The following is a 24,215-nucleotide window of genomic DNA, read 5'->3' as shown; positions in this document are numbered from 1 at the left end:
GCTTTTTTTTTTTTTTTTGGTTTACTGCTTCTGAAACAATCTAAGAAATTATATGAATGTGTTTTAAATGTGTTTTATGTGTAAACCATATCAATTTAACAAATTGTGCACTACCAAAATTCCAGTGTAAACTGGTTAGGTTCTTTGGTTAAATATATTTTTGGTGTTGCTCCTCTGCAGTGAAAAGAGCTATTCCAGAGACAGACTAACATATATACTTTCTGATATCTGTTAGTATGTGTTCACGGACATACCTTCCTATCTCTTCCTGATTCAATTTAAGAAAATCAACTATTTGAATTAACATTATATACTAAGTCCTTCCCTTTGTTTTTGTTTAAACAGCTCAGCTTCTGGTCTTAAGCTTCCAGAAATTTCATCCAGCTCTCCATCATTCACTAAAATAAACACTGCCTATTTTATTATTTGCAGTTCTGACGTCTCTCCACTGAAACAAAAGGGTAGATTGTCTGCTACAAGAGACACCTGGAAGGTGCACAAAGGCTAGGATTCAAAAGAGTTCTCAGTGTATTCAACAAGCAATTACTTCTGCTTGTGATAGGACACTGTCAGCTTCAAACACAAGGCATTCTTTGGAAAGATTAGTCCAAATTACATTTTATTACATTGGCCTGCTTGGATGGCCTAAACTTCATCTAGTTCTTATTCTAATGGAATTCAATCAAGGGTATTAATATATTGTTTATGACATGTTCGGAGTTCTTGTGTTATCAGCATACATTCATGAGAGGAGCTTCAAAGAGTATCAGATAACAGTGAGCTGGATGTTGGATGTTGTACAGCACAGGGGATTTTATCATCTTGTTGAACCAGTGGCAGTGATTAAATTAAACTGTCTGAATAAAGCTTTTGCATGTCAGGCTGTTGAATGGCAAAATGAAAGAGTGACACACTTCAAAGATCAAGGAGAGAGAGAGCTGGAAAACCATAGTTATGTAACTTCTTATTTACTATATTGAAAAACTAAACCAGTGGCTGCCTGGGCTTCTCCTACCAAATAATCAGAGCAAAACATTTTATGCATTCAAGAATGAATTTACTGCATGTGCCTGCCAAAATGCATACAAAGTTCTTAAATTGCTGCTGTTTCTCTGATTTCAGTGAGCACCACTCTGAGTCTTCCCCGCCATACTTTTGAAAAACTTCCAGAAAACCTGATTTATACCAATTCCCGTTACAGCTCAGTTTTAGTATGTGTGAGATCCAAAGGCACAATTCGTACCTGTTTTCTAAAATGAGCAATACCAACAATCATCATTTCATAGACACCTGCAGGCCTGTTTGTGGGAATAAATATTGTTCATAAAGGTTACTACTACAGTATCCAGATCCCAAATTCTTGAAATGTGGGATGTTTAACAACTTACATTAATTTTTAATACAAAAAAATACAAATACAAATACTAATGGAGATCAGGTTGAAAGGGAACTAATAAAAGGCAAAAGAAAAAAAAAGAAAAGAAAAAAGAAAAAAAAGAAAGAAAGAATGATCTATGTACCATCCTTCCACAGTGCCTGGTTTCTGAAAATAACTACTCTGGGCAAACTTTATTTAGATAAGTGAGACCATTTAATGTGAACAGCATGATTTACAGTGTAGCAAACAACTTGCTGATATTTTTGGTATGAACTCAGATATCTTCCTTCTACTAACTCTTATATAAACAAATACTCGTAGCATTCCATCTTACACTGCAATCTCCATAAAACATGTCTTTTTTTTCTAAAATTCCAAATAAGAGAGTCCTAGATTAAAAATAAGTAGGTTGAACCAGAAAACAATTGCATACATCAAATTTTAAGAAACACCAGAATGACTTTCTTTCATTCTATGCAGAACTCGGAATAGGTCTTGACCTTGTTCAGGATGTTAGCATAATATAAATTATCATTTCTTATCAATAATAATTTCATTCCATTACTTTACTTTGCACCTTTAAACAAGCTTTAGTATGCTTTCTGCATAAATAAATAGATTTTCTTTATTTATACAGCAAGATTAATTTGTTTTCATGTGCAAAAATGAAAGCATCCTTATTTTTATCAGAGCCGTGACTTAAAACCCATCTTCTTCAAAACTTGTAGCGTTTTTATTTGATAGTAATATTTTTCCTTCTTGTAGAGCCATAGTGCAATGACATCCATTAACATTCAAAACTGAAGAATGCTTTCAAATTCAAATCCACTTGAGATGGTACAGTAGCAGAAATGGAGCCTGAGGGAAAGAATTCTGAGAATAAACAGAGAACCAACCCATTAGAATATTCCACTGTGTACATCAGTTTTTATAATTGGTGCTACATATGTGTGCATACATGTTTGTATTTAATTGCAGCTCTATGAATAAATCAAGATTTAAAATTTATTGCAAACAATCTAAATATTACATGCTTCAGTGCACTACAGTCTTTATGCAATAGCACAAAGATACCTAATTATTTGGTGCATATTAAACCATACATATGTGTATGCTTATTTAAGAAAAAATATACAATAACTTTCCAGAGACAGCTGTTCATATTAGACATTCAAGGAATTTCAGACTATGATTCAATATATGTATAATCCTTACTTTTTCAATATTCCTCTGTTTTCATCATTAAATGGCACTGTATATGAGACAACTTAATGGCCAATAGCATGAAATGTACTTGCCTAGAAAATGTGATTGTTTAATTTTCTTTGCAAAAAGTAAATATTACACATTCACTATTTATGAGACTTGGGCAATCTAACCAAAACAATGTAACCATTTTACCAAATAGCAAGTCTATTTTATTCTTTTTCCAAACTATATCTCTTTTTTTTTTTTCCAAAGAATTATAGCACATATAATTTAAGAATGATGGTTTTAGTATCATGCAGGAGTCTAAAGTCTGCTGAGATGAACAGCATTATAGTGGAAGGAATTTAAGAAGCTCTTCACTTTAATTTTAGTTCTGCTACTAGGGAAGGCCAAAAAACAGGTCTCATTATTCATGTGCATATTCATGTAAGACAAGGAGAATGTGACCCAGGTTGTATACCAAGTTATTACAACCCTCTGCATTGCACTTTTTTTGTTGTTGTTATTTGTTTGTTTGTTTTCAGTCTATATCATAGAATAAAAAATGCATAGTACTATGTACACAGGTATTTTTTATTGTGTACAAGCATATGTATTTATGCACTAAGCCCTGGGGTTTTATTCTTTTGCTTGCTTAATATAGGTGTAATTCACTAGCAAGTAGGATGAAAGCATTGATATTAACAGTTGAGGATTTCCTCTGGTGTCTTTTAATTACTGCGTGACTTACTGACACTTTCCAAATCAGATCTCTTTCAGACGTTCGTAGTCTGAAGTCCTCAGCCTGTGAACATTTATACATATGACCAGTCTCACTGCACTCAGCAAAAATAGTACATAAATAATGGTAGTTGTGTCTGTGAGAATGGAACTCATCTGATCAATACTAGACGGATGTGTCTGATATAGTCTAGATAATCAGCAGATTAATATAATTTGATTTATCCATAACAGTATTCTAAGATAAGTCAGACTGTGTGCCAAAAATGCGTCTTCACCAAGAAACAATATGCCTAAAACAACTAGCTCAGTAATAGACCTCATTATGGCAAACGCAAAATTGAACAAGGTGAATCTCCAAGCTAAGTATCTACAAAGATAGGTGCTAGCACGCAGGAAACAGGTCTCCATTCTGAACTATATAAGTGCATGGGAATTCTTACGGTGCTCACAGGGTGAACATAAGTATATTTGAAAGAAGATTGTAATCCAAGGCAGGAACAAGATGAATGCTTTCATGGGCTAAATATGTAAGAAATAATCCACTAATGCTCTTTGAACCATTCATTCCTCATGCTCATCCTCTCTTAAATAAGTTCACTTCAAGTAACAGTAGTTTACTAATGATATTCTCAACAGTGAAATTCATATTTGCTTTCCTGTAGATATAAAATAGAAGCAGTCTTGTGCTTCAGTGGTACTACTCACCATGGAAATGTATCAGTTTCAGGGGAAATTATATTTGTGCTTCATTCCCTATATTGAAAAGGACTTCCAAACCCTGAATAGAGTCCATGTGAATTCCTTTCCTTTTCATGCTATTCCATACAGAGTCATGCAGACACAGGCTTAAATAGTCCTGTATATCCTATGTGCTAATCCATTTATTTAAGCCAGAATCTTCATGAAAGTACTTCAAACTACTACAGAAGCAGTGGAGTCCCATTTGTCTAGTAAAAGCCCCATAGAAAGCACTCTACAATATGACTTTCTGCAGCTAGAGGACACATTACTTCAGCCAGAATGTCTGAGGAGTCTGTTCCCATTCCTAATATCTAGGAATGTATTAATTATTCTTAAACACAGCTATTAGAAGTGGTAGCACATCAATATAAGGCAAAGATAAAGGCAGAGTGTGCAAAAGGAGCAAGGCAATATTTTACTGTCTAAACTATATGCTTGTGTTAATGCTCGTGGTCAGAATCCATCATCATGCATCAATGCATGCCAGGTCGTATAGGAAGGAAGCACTACTTTAACTGGCAGCCATGGCATGGATCAAAAGACCAGAGTGATATGCTAATTTGGTTTAAGATGAATAAGCATGTCAGCTGCAGCATTTTATGTAAAACAGAACTTGTGAAGTTTTACAATCAGGTAGACACCAGAAAGGAATTACAATAATCCACCTTGGAGGTGACAGAAGTACTATATGGATTAGCATTTCAGCTGTGGCCTGAGAAAATATTATCCTCAACCCAGCAACAGCAAGCACATAAAATGAGTAAAAAGTGCAGTGAGAATGGCATGTAAATGAACACTAAAGAACACAAAGAGTAAGATGACTATAATTGTCTGTGGCAAGGGATACAGGGAAAAATGCGTCTATGACAAGGAACGTTAGGAATCTACTGAAGTACTTACATGTGGCTTTTATCTCCATAGTATCTGAAACACCTTTGCACCTTTACCTGAAGGCCCTTACTCATCAGTGCATTTAAATCGGCAATTTGAGATATATCCAGGAGAGCTAGGAAATTCTAGCCAGTGCCTATTAAGAGACAGGGTGACTTTTACTACTCCTAGTGCAGAGCTGCGAAAGAAGTTAGCTCCCAAAATACTCCAGAATGCCCTAGGGTGGATGCTGTGGTCCCAAAAGGAGTTATTTTGCCTATACTCTCCTGGCCTGAATAATGAGGGATTTTTTTTTTTTTCATATATAGGTTGACACTATATTCTAATAGTGTTTGTTGCCTCCTTTCATGACAATTACCATCTACAATAATGGTGTAGTAAAATCACCTAAAATAGGTGTAGTAAAATCACTAGTGTATAACATGGTTACCAACTCAAAAAATGGAAAGCTACACTGAGTACATAGAAAGCCAATGAACTGGGATTTGAAGTGGTTCTGAATAAGCTTACAGAAGTAATTAAGATATTTAACATTCCTTTTTAAGCATTTGTGCTCTAGGAAACACTTGCACAATCTGGCAGTATCGGTTAGGCCTTCATCTTCAAACGAGGGAAGTGGTACTCTGTGCTGCTTACAGGGCAATTACTGTGGACTTGACTTTAAAACCTGAAGCTTATGTTAAATGTATATATTAACATTCTTGTGCTTCATTTTGTATGAACAAGGATTTGTCTAGTGTCAATGTACCAAATAATATTTCCTCAGGGAATTATGCTAGAGATGGTGTGGGTCTAATTTAGACCATTATAGGAATATAATGTATGAAGTACAAAGATCATGCATTTTGATAAATATGTATATAATTTCTTTTTGCTTCACTGAGATAGGCTATACTGGGACAGGTGTTTTATGAGGATATTCCCCCATGAAACTGATAATCCTTATTCTAGTGAACGCCAACAGGCATTTTAATTGAGAAAATATTATCACACATTCAGTGTCAAGTAGTTTAATGGTATTTAACCTGGTGCTAAATAAGTGTAAAATTCTAAGGTCCATACTTCTAATATGTATGTTGCAAAATAAAGATTAAGCAGGTATGTTTTGCATGTACATAGCCAACTATAATTCTTGTACTGAATAGCAAATATATGAATAAGGCCTAAGTGTACAAGATCGAAACAAGTGGAAACAAATTCACAGCTTTATTAACACACAAACATAATATAGGAAATATGCAATGCAAACCCCACCGAAGTAGCATGTATAGTTGCAATGGTATTCAATATATTATGCAACGATATTCAATATATTACTGAAAATTTTAGGCATTATAGTAATTTACAGCAATGAGCAGTTTGATAACTAAACTAGTTTAAGATCTGTATAAGCTTCATTTTACAGCCATGTACTTCTACTTCTGTCATCTTTGTCAGACCTGTGTCTGCCTACTCCTCTCCATGCTTTAGATTTGAAATTGGCTTGTAAACTTTTTCAGAACTTCCTCAGAAGCTGCACTACATTAAAATAACTTTATCACTGCCCCTTTTTCTTCTTGAAAACATTATAGATGTCTCATTTCTTCCCTCATATTTTTGGAGTTCAGGACCCTTTAAATGTTGCTATGCTGTGTAGGAGCCACTGACATTTCGTACCCTCCAAAGAATGCCTCTTTTTTTTTCCCTAAAGCATTTTGGACAACTGAAGAACATCATAATCCTGGTCACCACAAAGGCTGCTTGCTTCATTTGTGTTTTATAGTCCGAGTGTATGTTTAGCTAGTTAATGGGCAAAAACTTTGAAATGCTACAATGCCTGTGAGAAAACATTGAGCTTGCAATAGACTTGGGCAGGGGACAGGCTATGTTCCTAAAAGGGAAAATAAACAAATAACAACTAAGTATATCTTTCAAGGCCTATTTTTACAGTCTCTTCTAGACAAAAGAATCAACAAGACATTTGCGACAGTGCCATCTGGTGACTCCCATACCATCAGCTGTAATAACAGGATTTTTTTTGCAACAGTTAAAAGTTTGTAGCACAAAAGAGACCCAAAATAATGAGGAATGTCTTCCTTCTGATTTTAACACATTCCAAAAAATATAATTTCTCTCCTCGATGTCAATTTTTGGCTTAGGATTTTGGAAATACTCTGATTATTTTCTGTATTTACAAACAGCAGTCAAAAGAATAAAATATACAAAATTATAGAAAATAATATTAAAATATTTAAATATTACATCCCATATATGTACACAGACATAAGTATATACATGGAAGTACAAAGGAGATATGTAAAGTGAAGGAAAATAGTAGGATGAAGAAAAACTTAAGCAAAAGATCTTTAGTGCTGTGTATTTTAAAATCTTCAGTAATAAGATAAAACTTGAATTAGCACTAATATTGTACTATTCTCTGAAAAGGGGAATTGTGCTGACCCAAGTAACTTAAGGCCAGTAAGCACCAGGAAAGTATAGGGAAATTTAATGGAAAAGCTAATAAGCTGATGTGGGATTCAATTAATACAAAATTAAAGGAATGAATATAATTAATGATGGTCAACATGGTTTTGTAGAAAATAGGTCTTGTTAAATAAAACTTACTTCATTCTTTGATGAAATTATTAATTTCGTTTATAAAGGTAACTGCATACATTTGGACTTCTGTAGGAAGTTTCGACTTTAGATGGTATGTTTTTTGTTTTAAATGGCCTAAACAATTTTAGTAAAAACTCCTTTCACAGGATTAAGAAGTGGATAAATCTTCCAAAATTCACTTTCCAAAAACAAAGAAATTGTTGGGACTTGATTTAAATAAAGGACAAGCCATGTACATAAGCATATGCTGTAACCACATTATGGAATGCAAGAGAACATACAAGCAAGAGTACCTACCCTGATTTAACAGGGTGCTGTAAAGTAGGTGACCTGATACCTTTTCATAGATAAACAGGAATTAAGTTTTTAAAAATTGCTGATATGGTTTGTAGATTACACAAAAGCTGATACAAAAGCTGGTGGAGTAGTAAATGTAAAGACAAGACAGACAGAGGGATTTTGAACTATTAAGTAAGGTAGACCAATTCAAACAAAATCCATTTTAATGCAGTTACATGAAAAGCCAAACAACTAGGAACAAGTTGGGCTATATGTAAAAAGTAGAGGACTGCTTTCTGCTAAACAGTGCCTCAAGAAAGGACTTAAGGCATCAGACAAATAATTCAAAGGGAACCACGAGTGTGATACTGGAACAAAACAGTGAATAGAGCCGAGAGATCTTATCTCCACAGACAGCACAGGTGAGACTGCTATCACACCTGAGGGAGAGCAAAAATAAGACGGGCTGCAGGGAAGACCAGAATGATCACTGGAGAGAAAAAAAAAAACACTTTACAGAAAGGAAAATCCTTTCAGCTTATCAAAAAGGAGATACAGTGGTGACTTGATTATAATCGCTCCCTCAGGAGAAAAGCCCACAAAGTAAAGGGCTCTTTAGTTGAGAAGGAAAAAGAATAACAAGCAGCTGTGTACTGAGCCCAAGCCAAATAAATTAAAACAAGAAATAAGGCACACAAAGTTTAATAGTGGAGATGATTAACTACGGAACAAACCAACAAAGGAAGCAGTGGATACACTATCTCTATTAATGTCTTCAACTCAAGAATAAATGTCTTTTTGGATATGCTTTATCCAAACACAAGTTATTGAACTCAATAGAGAGGCTGGTTGGTGAAATTCAAAGGCTTGTGAAATACAGGAAGTCAGAGTAGATGATCTAATGGGAATATTTGCAAAGACTAATCTTAGCCTCGGGATACTAGTCTCCTTGGGTTACCCTTTCAGTCAATAGAGAGTTTCCTTTAGAGAGCAATTCAGAGAAGAAGAATAACTTCAGAGCTCTGATTTGCCCCTTTCCACTGAGAGCTTGCCTCTCCACTGACTGAAGAGGAAACCAGAGGTTTAAGGATAGATGAAATAATCTGGACTTTTCACTAAAATGTGACCATTTTAAGATTATAATAATTATAAAATGACAATGTTATTATGTATTTGGGGAAGGGCTTACTGGGTGAACTGAGGGGAGAGCCCCCTTTTCACTAACTAACCCTTGACAGTCTAATTTGATTATGCAGGGAGTTACAGTTTTTCCCAGAGATTTTAGCACCACCTATGGTGTGAGGCTGAAGATTAATATGGCACTCCTTTCCCACTCCCTTAAATATCCCACTTGAGGAGTTCTCCAACCTTCCTCCATTACCCTCTAATTTTGGAGACTACAGAGATTGGCAATAGATCCAGAAACATATTTGGTGGATAGAAATGAACCCCATGACCACAGAGTTGGTGGGAGGGTGCCTCCACTTCCTGTCCCTTTTTACTACTGGAAGCAGTAGGAATTGTCTTAATTCTTAACTAATGTATCAATGTGGCTATCTATTTGGTACTTTTAAAGTGTGATGCTGCTATGGCATTGGTACATCTATACCATTGTTGGTGCATGCTAACCAGGGAGCCATATCTTCCTATGCTAGAGTTAGTCTACGTGTTACCCTTACCTCTGTTGTGCCTCCTTCTCTTAAACAGCGTAAATTGCTGACTAGCTGCTAGAAAGTACATAAACACTAAAAGGGAAAAGCTAACCTAGTTAGGAACTACAGTGTGTTGTAGAACTTCCTTCACTGCAGTTTCTAAGACACTATGTGCAGCCTTTATTATTTTGAAAGGAAAAATATGTCACTACTGATTTTTGTGCTGAAAACACTCTCTGTTGTGGCTACTTTAATACTAGCATACCTCATTTCAGTAAAAGTTAAATGCATAACATCAAAAATTTTAAGTGCCTAAAACTCAGTTCTCTCCTTTGTAGGCCAAAATCACAAAATCAATAGCATGCTTTTTTAATTCTTCTGCCTAGTTTTAAAATGTTTTCAAAAATAAATCAAAAGGCTAAATTACACCAATCCTTCATTACACTGAAAATTGATCCTAAGATACTATTTATTAGAATCCATGCAAAACTAACAAAGGAGCATTTTACGTAGCTGTAGCACTGGTTGCAAATGTCTGTCTGCCATCTAGTGGAGTATGTTACAGTTTTCAGTAATATTTATACTTTTTCTCCTGTTTTGTATTTTATAAATGTCGGATGTTATTTGAAACAAGTTATAGAAGTAAGCATGAAAAGCATGAACGACAGCAGTTCTCTCCTCATAAAATTCTTAGACAACTTGAATTTCTTCAAAAGAAAAAATAGTCACGGTTGTGTATGCGAAATTCTGTAATGCAAATTAGGTTGTGTAAGTTGATTAACACAGAAGCAGGGATAGAAAAAGATGAATATGTTGAAAATCAGGGCAAAGATTTTTTTTTTTTTTTTCCTGTCTGAATTTTGCACTAGAAATATTCTGGCCAAACCTGTACCTATATAAAGAGACCAAATGTGACTCAGATACCTCCTGTTTGACACAGCACAGGACAGTAATAATAAAAAAGCAAATTAAAGCTGTGTTTTTAAAACAATGAAGGATATCCCTGATATTTATCATAGAATGGCTTGGGTTGGAAGGGACCTTAAAGATCATCTGGTTCCAACCTCCCTGCCATGGGCAAGGATGCCACCCACTAGATTCGGTTGCCCATTATCGTATCTATGTGATATCTCTCCATACAAAATTGGTATGCACATGCCAATCCACTGAATACTGTCCTGGTTTCAGTTAGGATAGAGTTAATTTTCCTCCTAGTAGCTGGTAGAGTGTTATGTTTTGGATTAGGGTGAGAAGAGTGTTGGTAACATGCCAATGTTTTAATTGTTGCAGAGCAGTGCTTACACCAAGCCAAGGACTTTTCAGCTTCTTGCTCTGTCCTGCCAGCAGGCGGGCTGGGGGTGCAGCAGGAGCTGGGAGGGGACAGACCCAGGACAGCTGACCCAAACTGGCCAAAGGGGTATTCCATACCATCTGACGTCATGCTAAACAATATACAGGGGTGGCTAGCCGGGGTGGGGGTCCAGCTGCTTGGGTATTGGTGGGGCACCGGTCAGCGGGTGGTGAGCAGTTGCATTGTGAATCACTTGTTCCGTACACATTATCATTATTATTATTATTATTATTATTTTCCTGTCTTAATAAACTGTCTTTATCTCAACCCACAGGCTTCACTTTCGCGTTTCTCTCACCCATTCTAGAGAGGGAGGGGGGAGGGTGAGCAAACGGCTGTGTGGTATTTAGCTGCTGGCCGGGTTAAACCACAACAAATACCTACACTGTACATGGTAACACTCTAGAGGTATTTTAGGGATACATAAATTCAGAATTTTGTGTACCAGGACAAAGAGCAGCTTTGGCCATGTGGAATATTGTGCAACTCAGACAGTCTCTCTAATAGTTGTGCACATATTAGGGCCAGACAAAATAATTCTATCAAAACTCCAGGAAAAATATGAGTTGTCAGGAAAAATCCTTATTGAATAACGTTTGATTATCTTGGGGAAATATTGTAGAAATGACTGCTGAAAAATTGGAAACCAATGAAGCCCCTCTAATGAGAAACTCAAAATTGAAGGGAGAGAGGGAAATGGTGAATTATGGCAGATTTAGTTGGCATAAGGCCCACTTCACAGAACAGAAATGGGGGGATAAGGCATAGGACATTAAACCATGATAAAATAATCCTGAATGAAAATCTCTGAAGCTGTAGTATTTTTATTTATTTATTTATTTTGTAATTGGTATGTTTTGATGATGGAAAACAACCTATTTTAACGAGAGCGCTCACCCACTTGAAAGTTAGAGGGTCTGCCCAAACAAAATCATTTCTTTGTGTCCTCCATTCAGTCACAGTTAAGACGAACAATCCCCATATCCACTGGTGGTTTATGTCCTGTATGGCTTTCACTAACTTCAGTAAAACTTCACATGATGTAAGTCAATGCTGAACTTGGGCCCAGCATGTCTAAAAATGGAATGGTCATTGCAAAGACATTTAACTAGAGCAGACAGACAGCTGCTGATTGACAAAAACTGGCAGCTTTATTACTACTGTCATTCTTACAGTGAAATGCATAGCCTGAGATACCATGCTAAAAATACAAACCAGATTACCAGACTGCGTATATGCTGTAGTCATTTGTCTTTCTTCCATGTGAGTACAATTGTCACAGCATGTAGGAGTAAATAACCACGCATGTAACTTGTTGAGTTGCTCCTATGCCTGAGATTGTTTTCACACAAACAGTGAAGCTAAACAAAAGATTTCATTTCTGAATTGGAAAAGCACTTGATTTGAAAAAAAGTCTGAGTTTTACTTTAGTCTGTATCTCTGATCTGATAGGAAATAGAAGCTAGACTTCTTTTTCTGTGACCTAAGGAAAGTTTGTCCAGATATTTTGGCTCATATCTTTACTTTAAAATGTGTAAGGCCAGTGTATGATTCTCTTTTAAATCCCACATTAAATCTTACTTAGACCAGAATACTGTATTTGCAAGTGATTAATATATTTCCTTAACATTTTTCCTAGAGCATTTATATCTCATCTAAGGTCTTGAGCTTCATGTGTAAGGTGCATGTGACCGTAAAATCCTGTCTTTTTCACGGCCCTAAAACACAAATAGTAAATAGCAACCTGCTACTCACGATACACAAGTTAGATGCAGCTTCAGCGGTCATAGGAATGAGCCTATTTCGCTGTCTTTGATTAGCTGAGCCCTCTCAAAAATATAATTTGTCCTGTTCACAAATGTCTGCCCCTGTAAACTTCAAAGAGAAATTGGGAACAAAGCCAGGGGGTATGAAGCAGCCTTCCTAGGAGGGAAGAAAAAAAATGTCAAAAGAAGCTTTTCCGGAGCCTGGTGAAGAAGGATGAAGTGAGAGGTGATAACTTCAACTAGCAGCCTCACAAGCTGCTTGCACTGATATGGATGTGTGGTGGGACATTTTGGATCAGGGCAGTGATGGCAGAGGAGGCTGGCAGCCCCATCTTCCCCCCACTGCCAGCCTCAAGGCCTAAAAAACATTGGAACAGTCAAAAAAGTTTTATCACTTCGGGGGCCCGCAGCCCGGCCTGGGTCTGGCCTTATCCCCAGGGACGTGCCTGATGCCCAGGGCTGCCCCAGCGTCCCCTCAGCCTGCCCAGCTCCTGGCTGGGGTGGTGAGACAGGCCCTGGCTGCCAGGCCCTGCCCTGACGGACCCCTGGGGAGCCCCTGAAAGCCCCCAGCCTCTGCAGTGCCCTGACACTGCCTCGCTGTTGCTGTTTAATAAATGGCCATGCCCAATTCTACTGTTGTTCAGCATGCTGACCCTGTGGATAGGGAGAAAGGAAACATGACCACCTAGCAACCTTAGTCTCTCTTCCTATCTTCATACACGTCAATTTTTGGATCTGTCATGCAGATAACATAATCAAATAAAATCAGGCTAGGATATCCCTCAGCCTCCTCACCTGCCTATGGCCCGCTTCCTTTTCTCCCTGGCTTAGTGGTCCTGCCTGGCTGCTTCCTTCAGAAATTTCAGTACAGGCAAGTGCCTCCTCCTCGATTCCTCTTTTCCATCTTCTTTATTGAAAATTACCTACGACTGTTAAATTCACATTCACCCATGTAATGATGTCATTGATCTCTCCCAACAGTTTTCAGAGATCCATTTTCATGAGCTAGCATCTCCTTATACATAAAGAATCAGGAGTGAGAAAACAGGAACATAGTGATAATAAAAGTGCTGAAACTCAACATATTCTAGATTGCCAGCAACATTAATAACAGGTGTGGTGTTTTTTATATCAGGTAACATTTAAATGTCTTAGAAACTAGGCTTCCATTTATCTTACTGACAGAAACATCACTGATATTTATCCTGAATATTCCTAATATTCATCACATTACTTTTTCTTAGCACTCTTTTATACTGCTGTTCATGGACCATGAAGGCAGAAGGAACTGCTACAGCCAATTTGCCTGACATCCTGCAAAAAATATTGGAGACTTTTCCCCAAAATCTAGACTAAACCATGTCTTTCAGTAGTATCCTTAATTTCATTTTAACAACATCAAAGAGTAGTCAGCTTGCCATTTCCCTAGTATGCTGGGTCAATGTTGCGTTACCTTAGTTCCTGGAAAGTTGTACCTTATTTTTAAGGTATGATTTATCTAATATCAGCTGTGTTCTGTTTGTTGGATTAAAAAAAAAAAAAGTAGCCATTGGATTTCTTTCTGTGCTCAAGGACATACACATGGTGATAATGTCTCCTCTCAAGTTTTCCTTAAGGCACTGCATAGGCTGAGTTCTGTAAGACCTCATAAGGTTAGTTTTCCAGTCCTGAAACAGTGTTATGGCTTTTATGTAAATGATTCTTGTATCACCACAAGTTTCTGGATGTATAAACATTGAGCCTGGAAGCAGTAATCAGACAGCACCACGGTTTTATGTTTTCACTCTGTCTGTATGATAAATCCATTTTCTGTATTTAGAAGGAAAACTTCCTACAACTAGGCAACACTTTACAAAACCCTCTCAATGAAGCAGTTTATTCAATTTACCATTTTCAAGAACTAGGATTTTGTTTTTTACATTTTTACACCCGAGTTAACTAGACAACTAAACAGATAACAACCCAGTACATTTCAGTTTTTATTGAATGATGTCAACAGTGTGTTTTAAGTGAAAGTTGTCCTGCAAAATTCAAGCATACTGCTTCTACATCTCATACATAAACCTGTAAGTAATAAGAGACCACCTACATTTCTATGAAACAGCGATCAAATAGAACTCACTACATTTTTTTTTTGTCTTTCATTCCTTGCTGATAAAATCCCAAGTTCACAGATCCACCCGTTGCTAGTACTTATGCTAGGTGGCTGGTCTTCAATTCTGTTATCACTCCTGCTCTTTTAAACATTGAAATTACATTAGCACAACTTTCATCTCTGGAATCCTCAGTGTTCCAAACTTAGATTAAAAGTAGCATCTGTGATTCAAAGAAGTAATCAGCTGACTCCTTTGGTTGTATATTACTATGCATTACCTAAGCCCCTAGCTCAGGTAGTGCATAGTAATGTATAAACCCCCTTGATCCGTGTTAGCTCTCTCTAAAGCAGGTTGTCTACTACTACAATACATGGCATTTTGTCATGGGTCACGCTGAATCTTAGGGTGCTGTCATTTCTGTGCGTTTTATTTTAAGGTATACGCAAATATGAGGTATATGAGGGCTGGTAGTGGTGGGGAATTCTATAGCATAAAACTGTAAGCAAGCTTTAGTCTGAGATAAAAGTACAGAAGTGTTTGAAGGTGAAAGGTGTTGGGTAGAAGGGCTCATCCTGCTAAGAAAGCAAGTCTAGGAATAACCAGAATTTGTTCAACCGAGACCAGCAGGTGGGAAAGAAAGCAAGCTGATAAATGGATGTGCACTTTTCATGGATACAGTTCCATTAAACCAAATGTTTTTGCCTGATCATCATCCAGAGCATTTTGAGGGTTTTGTGGTTGTTTTTTGTTGTTAACAGAATTAATTTGGTTAATCTAATTGCCCTAAGAAACTCAAACTCCCTAATGTTAAGAAGGAGGTTTCAGAATGATTCTTTTTGTTGTAGTAATATATAACCTCCTGTGAAATTATTTTCTTATTTAAATTTCTAGAATGTATTTATATAAATTCAAATTTCAGGGATCCTAAGAGTTGTCTAGAATTGTATGCTCTCTGCAGGACTGGATTCATGACCGTGCTTAAGCTCTCACAGCTACATTATGTGACACTAGTGACAGTGAGACTGCAGGAAAACTGTGAGGAACTGCAAAAAGACATATTAAGACTGGTTCGGTAATAAAATGGCAGATGCAGTTCAGCATAGATAAAAAAAACAAACTATATACATGGAAAGAAACAATCATAGTTTCATATATGAAAGAAGAGCCTTTGAGCTTATCACTGCCACTCCCAAAGACAGCTCAGTGTTCAGCTCATATTAAAAAAGTCAAGTATTAGGAATTACTAGGAAGGGAATAAAGAACTAAAGAGTATACAAACAGGCCGGTATTTACATGGCTAATGCTGTGTACAGTTCTGGTTCTCTTTTCAAAAAAATAATGAGACAGAAAAGTTTCAAAGGACAACAAACACAGAAGCTATTCCACACCTTTGGGCAACCAAAAGGTATTTTAACATATATCAGTGTTAGTAACAGTAGTATGAGGAAATTTAAATCTAAATGTTATACCTGCAGAATCATGGTTTTCACAACCATGACACTTAAAGGTTTACTGTGCAGGGAACATTAAACAAAGCTAGTAAAAATCAGGTTCAAAATAAGCAAGAAGTGGCGATTCTTTATGCCACGGACATCGAACGATAAAGGCTGCTGTTAGTCAGGAAACATATATAGTACAAGGGAAACAGGACAAATACTGGAAAAAACAGCATTAGGGATTACTAAATAGACAAACCATATGATGTTCAGGAAAGCCTGGAATAGAAGACATTTAGAAGCTAGAATACAGAAGGAAAAGAACCAAATGTGCTTGCATTGTTCTTATTCTTCCTCAAGCATCTGCTTTTGACAACAAAAGAGAGGCTATTGTGTTAGGAAAACGTTTGGCTGGAACCAGTATAGCTATTCTGTTTTCAAGAGTTCAAGCTGTTTGACTCCTTACCGTTAAATCTAAGTTGAATGTTACCATTTAGACCCATGTAACAATAAAAAAAATGCATTTTTGGTTTATATCCATCAAATTGAGTTTTTGAATGTCAAAAACATTCTCTGCTTCTATAATTCCATATGAGAAATTGTCTACCAGAGAAAATAAGTGCATAAAACCAGTAAGTTTATCAATGATAAAATGGTAGCCACAACTTACCCGACAGAATTGCATACAGATTGATCTCATATTACAGTTGCAAACTGTTTTAAGCACTTCAGGGACATAGAACCAACACTGGAAATCATGCAAAGTATAATAGAAGTTAAAACCACATTTGTGTATTTCCAGTGGTAAAGCGATAAAGAGCAATGTCAAGGGAAGCCACCAGAATTACTGCACTGTCCAAAGATCTGGTAATGCAGGAAAAGCACTAGCATGCACATGCACTCTGATAGAATTACACAATAATTTTGGCCACATTTGCTACAGTTCAAAGAAAACCTTTGGAGTTTAAGTTTCACAAGTGAGAATTCTCAGATTTAGCTACACTTAGGAGCCACAACTATTAGATTGCCTAAGGATACATAAATTTACATAAAGGCAAGCATAATTTCTCACAGTAATTGTGCACTCGGTGAATATATAGAACAATTTAATAAGAATCATCAGAATTTCTCAATAAAATTGTACAGAAAGAACAAAGTGTCTTTGGTTTATGACAATTACATATTCAATGCTAAAACCACTGTACAACAGTTCTGTCCAAAGCTTTTAACATGTGGCTGAGCCCAAACAACAGTTTAATGTCAGCATCAACCCATTTTAGTGATTGGTTACTTCAAAGTCATTTTCTTTTTACCACTGAAACAAAAATTGTTCAGGCAGTAAAATTTTAGTTCCTTGGTTCTTTTTGGAAAGAAAGGAAGATAACCTGTTCACAGTGCAGGAATGCTCCCCCAGTCTTTTCTGATTATGACAGGTAGCACTGAGTCTAGCTAAAATAGCTGATCATTAATTTAACTGACTTGATGCTTTCATGACATTTTGCTGACTTTTCAGGTTTGGTAGGATAAATTGTATTATTCATCTTTTCATACTATGGATAACTTAGCATTTTCAAAAATGTTAAACCCAGTATTCAAAAAAGCTTTAACTCTGAAGTTAGAACATTGATTTACAAAGGATTTTGAACATCCATTATGACTGAGACAGATGATACTACTTTAAATCCCCGACAGTTTGGTTATCAGGAAGTTTTTAGAGCATCCTCCTGGAATGATTTTTTGACCAGAGTAACCAGAAGTAATGGTAAATAACTTAATGTAATATACATTCCTATTCTCTGCCAGCAGCGTGAAGTCTTTAGCCTGCTTGATCGCATTTTGTAAAGCTGTGACCTAGATAAAATGTGTATGATGTAAGCCCAAAATAGAAGGACCTTTTTTTCTCTGCACAAATAAAGTTTGCCTTACAGATTCCAGGTTCATTTCTGTGTGTACTCCCCACTATCAACCATGCAGGTCACTACAGTTCCACTAACAACACTATACAGCTTTAAACTATTCTGATAAAAAATTGAAAAAGCTTTAACATCAGCAGAGGAATAATACACCAGAAACAGTTTTCTTATGAAGTATATTTCCTGGATGCAAGGACATTCACTGGATAACATGCTCCACAGTTCACTGTATATACACTATAAAGACTCATTTTGGCATCAGTGAAGATTCCTAGTGCTGAATATAGAGACATTCCTGCAAAAAATGAGCATTAAGACTCACGACCAAATCTGATACTTTTCATACATGCTTTGAGTAGGAAGTAACAACATACGCTTAATATTTTCAGGTCCAGTACTCCAAACAAGTGTAAATTAAATAGGATTTGAACTCTGTATGATATCCCCTGTCATACAGAATTCAAATTTACATAGATATCTGCATAATTCGAAGTCCCTTTTTTACACAGGTTAAAAACACTTCTTATAACAATGTGAATTAAAAGGACAATTAATTACCTTCATTATAAAAGTGCTTTATTTCTTACTTTCAGAATGAGATTTAAGTTATTTAAGTCATCACCAGTACTCTGGTTACAATCAAGGCAGGAGGGGCTTCATTCCTATCTTGCCCACGGATGAAAGTGTCCACATTGGTTTATACAAATACAGGAGTAAAAACAGGACACATTTGCACTTTTAAAGGATGCATTAACCAGCTGTACTCATAATATTCACTGGAACATGCTAGCAATTTCAGCAAGTGTTCAGTACCTGACATGGTTTAAAAATACTGGGTGCTAAAGAGTGATTACACTATATTTACACGTGGTTCACAAAAACAACCAAAAATTAAAGAATAATAAAATTATTGTTGGACCTATCTTATTTGAAAAAACTTATCAAAGCTGTTCTATACATCATCCTTTTCAAGAAGATTATAGAAATATTCTGAAACCTTCACAGTCATAATTTCATTCTATGTCTGAACAGCAATCAATTTTCATATCTATTAACTCTAGAACTTTGAATTCTTCTCATGCAGCAGGCTTCTCCCACGTCAGCCTGTCATATTTTCAGCAGCCTAGAAAAAGAAAAAACATTTATTACAAGTCATAAAAACAAGATACGACGCAAGTTAAAGCCTTATACTTACCTAGAAAACTTCAAATCTACAGATAAGCTATTTATAATCTTCATAAGCTGTCAGGTTGTTCTCTGAGGAATATTTTAATATACATATATTTTTAATAACGCTTTCAACTGCCATTAGCCTTTATTAACATAGCCATTACTGTTTGTTTTGTTAAATCGTGTATCTTTATCTGAACAGATTGTATCCTGACCATTTTACTCTAATGCTTTCAATAAGTGCTAAAATGCATGAAACTTTGCATAGTGAACTCAGAAGGAAGATCTCTAATTATTGCTCACTCATACAGTGAAATTATTTACACAAAATTTATTAAAAATGACACTTATCACAACTGCCTAAATCCCATTGCCAATTATTTGATCAAGTTTCTAAGTCGTTATTACTGTGCAACTCAACCCACCCAACTAGGTGCAGTATTGATGGCAGGCAGGCACTGGTAAATTTTAAGCCACTTATGGGACAAACAGGCAAAGGATAGCAACAAAAGCAAAGGGGAAGAATCAACTCCCCCCAATCACGTATAAGCACAGTTAAACACATGCACACACTTAAACATATAGATGACTAGGTACACCAGTAGGGAGGGTCCCTTGGGAGTCAGTCCTGAAGGGCAGAGGGGTCCAGGAAGGCTGGACACTCCTCAAGAAGGAAGTCCTAAAGGCACAGGAGCAGGCTGTCCCTGTGTGCCGTAAGATGAGCCAGCGGGGAAGAAGACCAGTGTGGCTGAACAGGGGACTTCTGCTGAGTGTCTGGGAGACACTGTTTGTCTGTGGAAGAAGGGACAGGCAACTCAAGGAGAGTACAAGGAAGTTGCCAGCATATCCAGAGAAATAATCAGGAAGGTCAAAGCCCAGCACAAGCTCAACCTAGCTTCTATGGTTAAGGATAAAAATAAATGTTTTTATAAATATATTAAGGGCAAGAGGAGGGCCAAAGAGAATCTCCATTCTTTACTGGACACAGGGGGAACATGACTACTAAGGATAAGGAAAAGGCTGTAAAGAATGCCTTCTTTACATCTGTCTTTACTAGCCAGACCACTTATCCTTGAGGTACTCATCCTCCCAACCTCGAAGTCGGGAGCAGAAGAACCCCCCCACAGCTCAGATGAAAACAGTTAGAGACCTGTTGCTCCACCTGGACTGTCACAAGTCCATGGGGCCAGATGGGATCTACCCGAGGGTGCTGAGGGAGTTGGTGAATGTGACTGCTGGGCCGCTTTCCATCATCTACCAGCAGTTTTTGTCACCCAGAGATGTCCCAACCTGGTCTCCAGTCCCAAATGGAGACTTGCCCACGTGACACCCATCTATAAGAAGGGTCATAAGGAGGATCCAGAGAACTACAGGCCTGTCAGCCTGACCGTGGTGCCAGGAGAGGTGATGGGACAGGTCATCTTGAATGCAATCACACAGCATGTGCGGGACAGCCAGGCGATCACGCCCAGTCCCTATGGGTTCATGAAAGGCAAGTCCTGCCTGACCAACCTCATCTCCTTCTATGACCAGGTGACCCACCTGGTGGATGAGGGAAAGGCTGTTGACGTAGTCTACCTACACTTCAGCAAGGCCTTTGACATGGCCTCACGCAGTATTCTCCTGGGGAAGCTGGCAGCCCATGGCTTGGACAGGTACACTCTTTGCTGGGTTAAAAACTGACTGGACAGCTGGGCACAGAGAGTGGTGGTGAATGGATTGAAATCCATCTGGCAAATGGTCACCAGTGGTGTTCCCCAGGGGTCAGTGCTGGGGCCCCTCCTCTTTAATATCTTTATTGATGACTTGGCTGAGGGAATTGAGTGCACCCTCAGTAAGTTTGCAGATGACACCATGCTGGGGGGAAGCGCTGGTCTGCTGGAGGGTAGAAAGGCCCTGCAGAGGGAGCTGGACAGGTTGGGTTGAGGAAGAGGCCAATGGGATGAGGTTCTACGATAGTCAAAAACTCAAGAAGGGTGGAAAAATAGCCCTGGCTAGCATCCATCTAGTCAAAATCTAAAAACTGAGTTTTGTACAAATCAGAACAGAAATAGATAGGCTAGATATGGATTCTCCCTCCAACCCCAGAGAAATAAACTTAAGTTACAGTGGAAAAGGAACCATGATGCTTAGGTGGCAGTAAAGGACAAAAACCTGTTAAAAGGCAGGTGAGTTTTTTAAACTATAGTCATTTACTCTATTAGCTGAACAGCTAAATTACAAAAAGCCACGTATATCCACATGCACCCCCTATGAAATCCCTTTGCTTGCCCCTGGAGAGATTTAAAGCATAGGTTGATGTGGTTAGAGCAATGCATGAAGTCTACATTAGCACCAGCAGCTGCATTAACTTGTTTACAAACACTGAATACTGTGAAGCTGAAGTTGCTTAAGTAAGCTGATACAGGTTGAAGAAGAAAGCAGCAAAACAATCACAACATGACACAGGTAAGGGGGCAAATGGCAGCTGAAAACTCCAGATTAGAAAACTGTTTTTTATTTCAAAGTAGAATTTATACACGGAAGTATAGCAAACTGAACATAGATCTGATTCTTTTAAGGAGAAGGGTATGTGCTTTTTAAGTAACAGTATTACCTTTAGAGCTTCTGTAGCTTTACGCAGTTCTTTAATAACAGAAGATAATGCTTCTGGATTGATGCCCTGCTCACAAAGTCGCACACAAATAGACAAGGTCTCCATATCCAAGCCAGTGTTTAATATTCTTGAAATCTCAAACAGAACTGTAAAAGGAAAAAATGAAATCAATTTAGACCCTACAGCAATCAGAAGTGTTATTCATCAAAATTTATTTTCCACTGTAGAATCTGTGGAAGTGGCAGTCCCATCTCTCTGATTCAGCAAACTTAACACTGGATAAAGGGTTTTGAAAAAAGTGAAAAATTCAATAATTATACTGCTTGTAAATTATGTGAAAGGTAGGCTATAAAAATATATAGTTTTGAACTCCAAACGCTTACTAAAAGCCCAGCTTAAATGGACTGGAAGCTTTGATAGAGAATGCCAGGAGTTTTGTAGCCCTTTCCTTCTATTGCTCATGTTAGATATAAAGCCAGGCTTAGCTGTGGACTAAGGATAAGCAATACTATTTAGAATTTTACATAACACAAAAAAAAGACTGACACGACTACATGCCAATATGAAACCTTTTGGAGAAGGAGATTCCAGTCAGTTGTGTTGAAATAAAAATCCCCCTCTTCCCTTCCAAGCCTTCCCTGGAAGGCCCCATTTCTTCAATACCCTTAAACAGTTTTAGTTACACATATATCAGCAGAGCTTGTTGAGAGTTTATTTCTGGGTGCCACGGTAATCTCCAACCCGAGGCTACGTCAATACAGCTTTAGTTTGTATAGGTGCTACTCCCCCAAATTATAAGAAAATGAAGTAGGACACTCTTCCCATATAAAACCAACATGCTATGCAACTCCTGTCCACTTGACAACTATGAAAATAATGTACTTCAGTATAACAAAAGCATATTGTAGCACAGCCTCAGAGTCACATTTACGCAGGCCAAGAGATTAAAGGCCTAACACGTCCAGTCAATTCCACTGAAGTCACAGAGAAAAGTCAGATGCTGTGGAAGAAAGCCTCTGACTTCCACAACAACTAAAGTTACCTGACCATAGAAGATTAAATTACGAGCATGCATCCTAGGTATACACATTGTTACACAGGAAGCCTGGGATCCTAAATCTGAAGGCTAGTACACTTTCCATTGAAGTTCTTAAAACCTTACTCTGTTTCTAATTCTGCATACACTCCCTGAGATCCCACAGAGAGGGAGAAAGGGCAGGTGTCAAGTTCAGTTATAAAAGCTTAGCATCACTCGCCTTTCCACACGAATCTCTCCTCAGGTGCACAGCAGCATCCTGAAGCACCAGCACAGCCACAATAGTCCTGCCTTCCCTTCAGCAGCAGCTCCGATGATGGAGCTGAACCACTGTTTTTTGCACCAATTCAACTCATGGAGGTCTTTGCTAAGGAATCCTTAAGTAACCGTAAGCCATAGTCTAACTAGGGAAGGATACAGGAAAAAAACACAAAGCAACACCTACCACGAAAACATCCCCCAAGCCTCTAGTCCCTCATTAGAGCATTTCCAGAGGAAGCCTTCATATTTAACCATCCTCAAGGGATTTCTCAGCAGCTTTCCACTCAGCCTGAAACCCACATAATTTGCCCCAGTCCCCCTCCAGAAGAACTCACGTTATGTTGGGTTTCCCCTAAAAAATGTCATTTTGTGCCCTGTTGGTTACCTCAACTTTTCCACCAAAAAGTGTCAACTGTCCCCTCCAAGCTGCCTGAGTTTCTCCCTCAAAAAAAAGAAAAGCTGTTTGTCCATACTAAGTTTGTCCCCTCTAATTCCCCACTTCCCCCCAAGTCTCCTCTAAGCTTCTTTAACATTTGACATCCATTCTGCGGTTTCTTAGGACACACAGTTAAAACATGCCTCCAGAACCTGCTAGCTTTAATTCCCCATGGTTAGCCTGACAAGGAAAGGCAACAACTGATCTTTATTCACGCTGCTCACGTCATTAAGAGTTTGTTTATTTATTTTAGCTTATTTATTTATTTTGAAGAGCATCAGTCTCTAGACTTATAAATATTTCCTCCTGCTTCCAGTGCCGCTTCTCCCGGACTGTTTATACCACAAGAGTCATTTTAATTTGTACCAGGAGCTATTCTGCCTCTGTAACGCTCGCTGCCCTCCTCACAACTCCTTCATTACCAGGCAGCCTTACTAAGAAAGGGAACTAGTAATGTCCATAGCTTAATAATAGGCATACTAGCCGAACCCAGAGCTTAATAAACAGCCGCCGAGTTTAATTAGGGTTTAATCGGGGTATTTGCCCCCTCACCGTCCATGGTCTCCCGCACGGCGTTGAGGCTGGCGGCGTTGCTCGCCATGGCGACCGCGCGAGCCCTACCCGGAAGCGGAAGCTTCCCCTCCCGGACCACGTGACGCCGGCTGGCCGGCAGGCCCCGCCCG

The 24,215-nt window shown here is 37.9% G+C and overlaps 1 protein-coding gene across 1 annotated transcript; it reads right to left on the bottom strand.

Moving 5' to 3' along the window:
* Window positions 1-18,190: 18,190 nt before the first annotated feature.
* Window positions 18,191-24,195, bottom strand: MZT1 (mitotic spindle organizing protein 1). The gene is made up of 3 exons (XM_035561296.2): window positions 24,085-24,195; window positions 21,800-21,945; window positions 18,191-19,156 (listed from the first exon to the last, which is right to left on the bottom strand). Exons 1-3 carry the CDS (start codon window positions 24,131-24,133, stop codon window positions 19,133-19,135), a joined length of 219 nt encoding a protein of 72 aa, XP_035417189.1. The 5' UTR covers window positions 24,134-24,195; the 3' UTR covers window positions 18,191-19,132.
* Window positions 24,196-24,215: the final 20 nt, after the last annotated feature.

Source organism: Cygnus atratus, chromosome 1, assembly GCF_013377495.2.
Source record: "Cygnus atratus isolate AKBS03 ecotype Queensland, Australia chromosome 1, CAtr_DNAZoo_HiC_assembly, whole genome shotgun sequence".
NCBI classification, from domain to species: Eukaryota; Metazoa; Chordata; class Aves; order Anseriformes; family Anatidae; genus Cygnus; species Cygnus atratus.
This window is presented reverse-complemented; position numbering and strand designations above follow the sequence as displayed.

What these genes read in the sequence shown, in the direction of transcription:
- MZT1 (XM_035561296.2), bottom strand. Translation starts at nt 24,133, where the DNA reads ATGGCGAGCAACGCCGCCAGCCTCAACGCCGTGCGGGAGACCATGGAC. An exon ending in CGTGCGGGAGACCATGGACG is followed by an intron (nt 21,946 to 24,084) that starts GTGAGGGGGCAA and finishes TTCCTTTTACAG; the next exon opens with TTCTGTTTGAGATTTCAAGA. An exon ending in AAGCTACAGAAGCTCTAAAG is followed by an intron (nt 19,157 to 21,799) that starts GTAATACTGTTA and finishes TTCTTTTTCTAG; the next exon opens with GCTGCTGAAAATATGACAGG.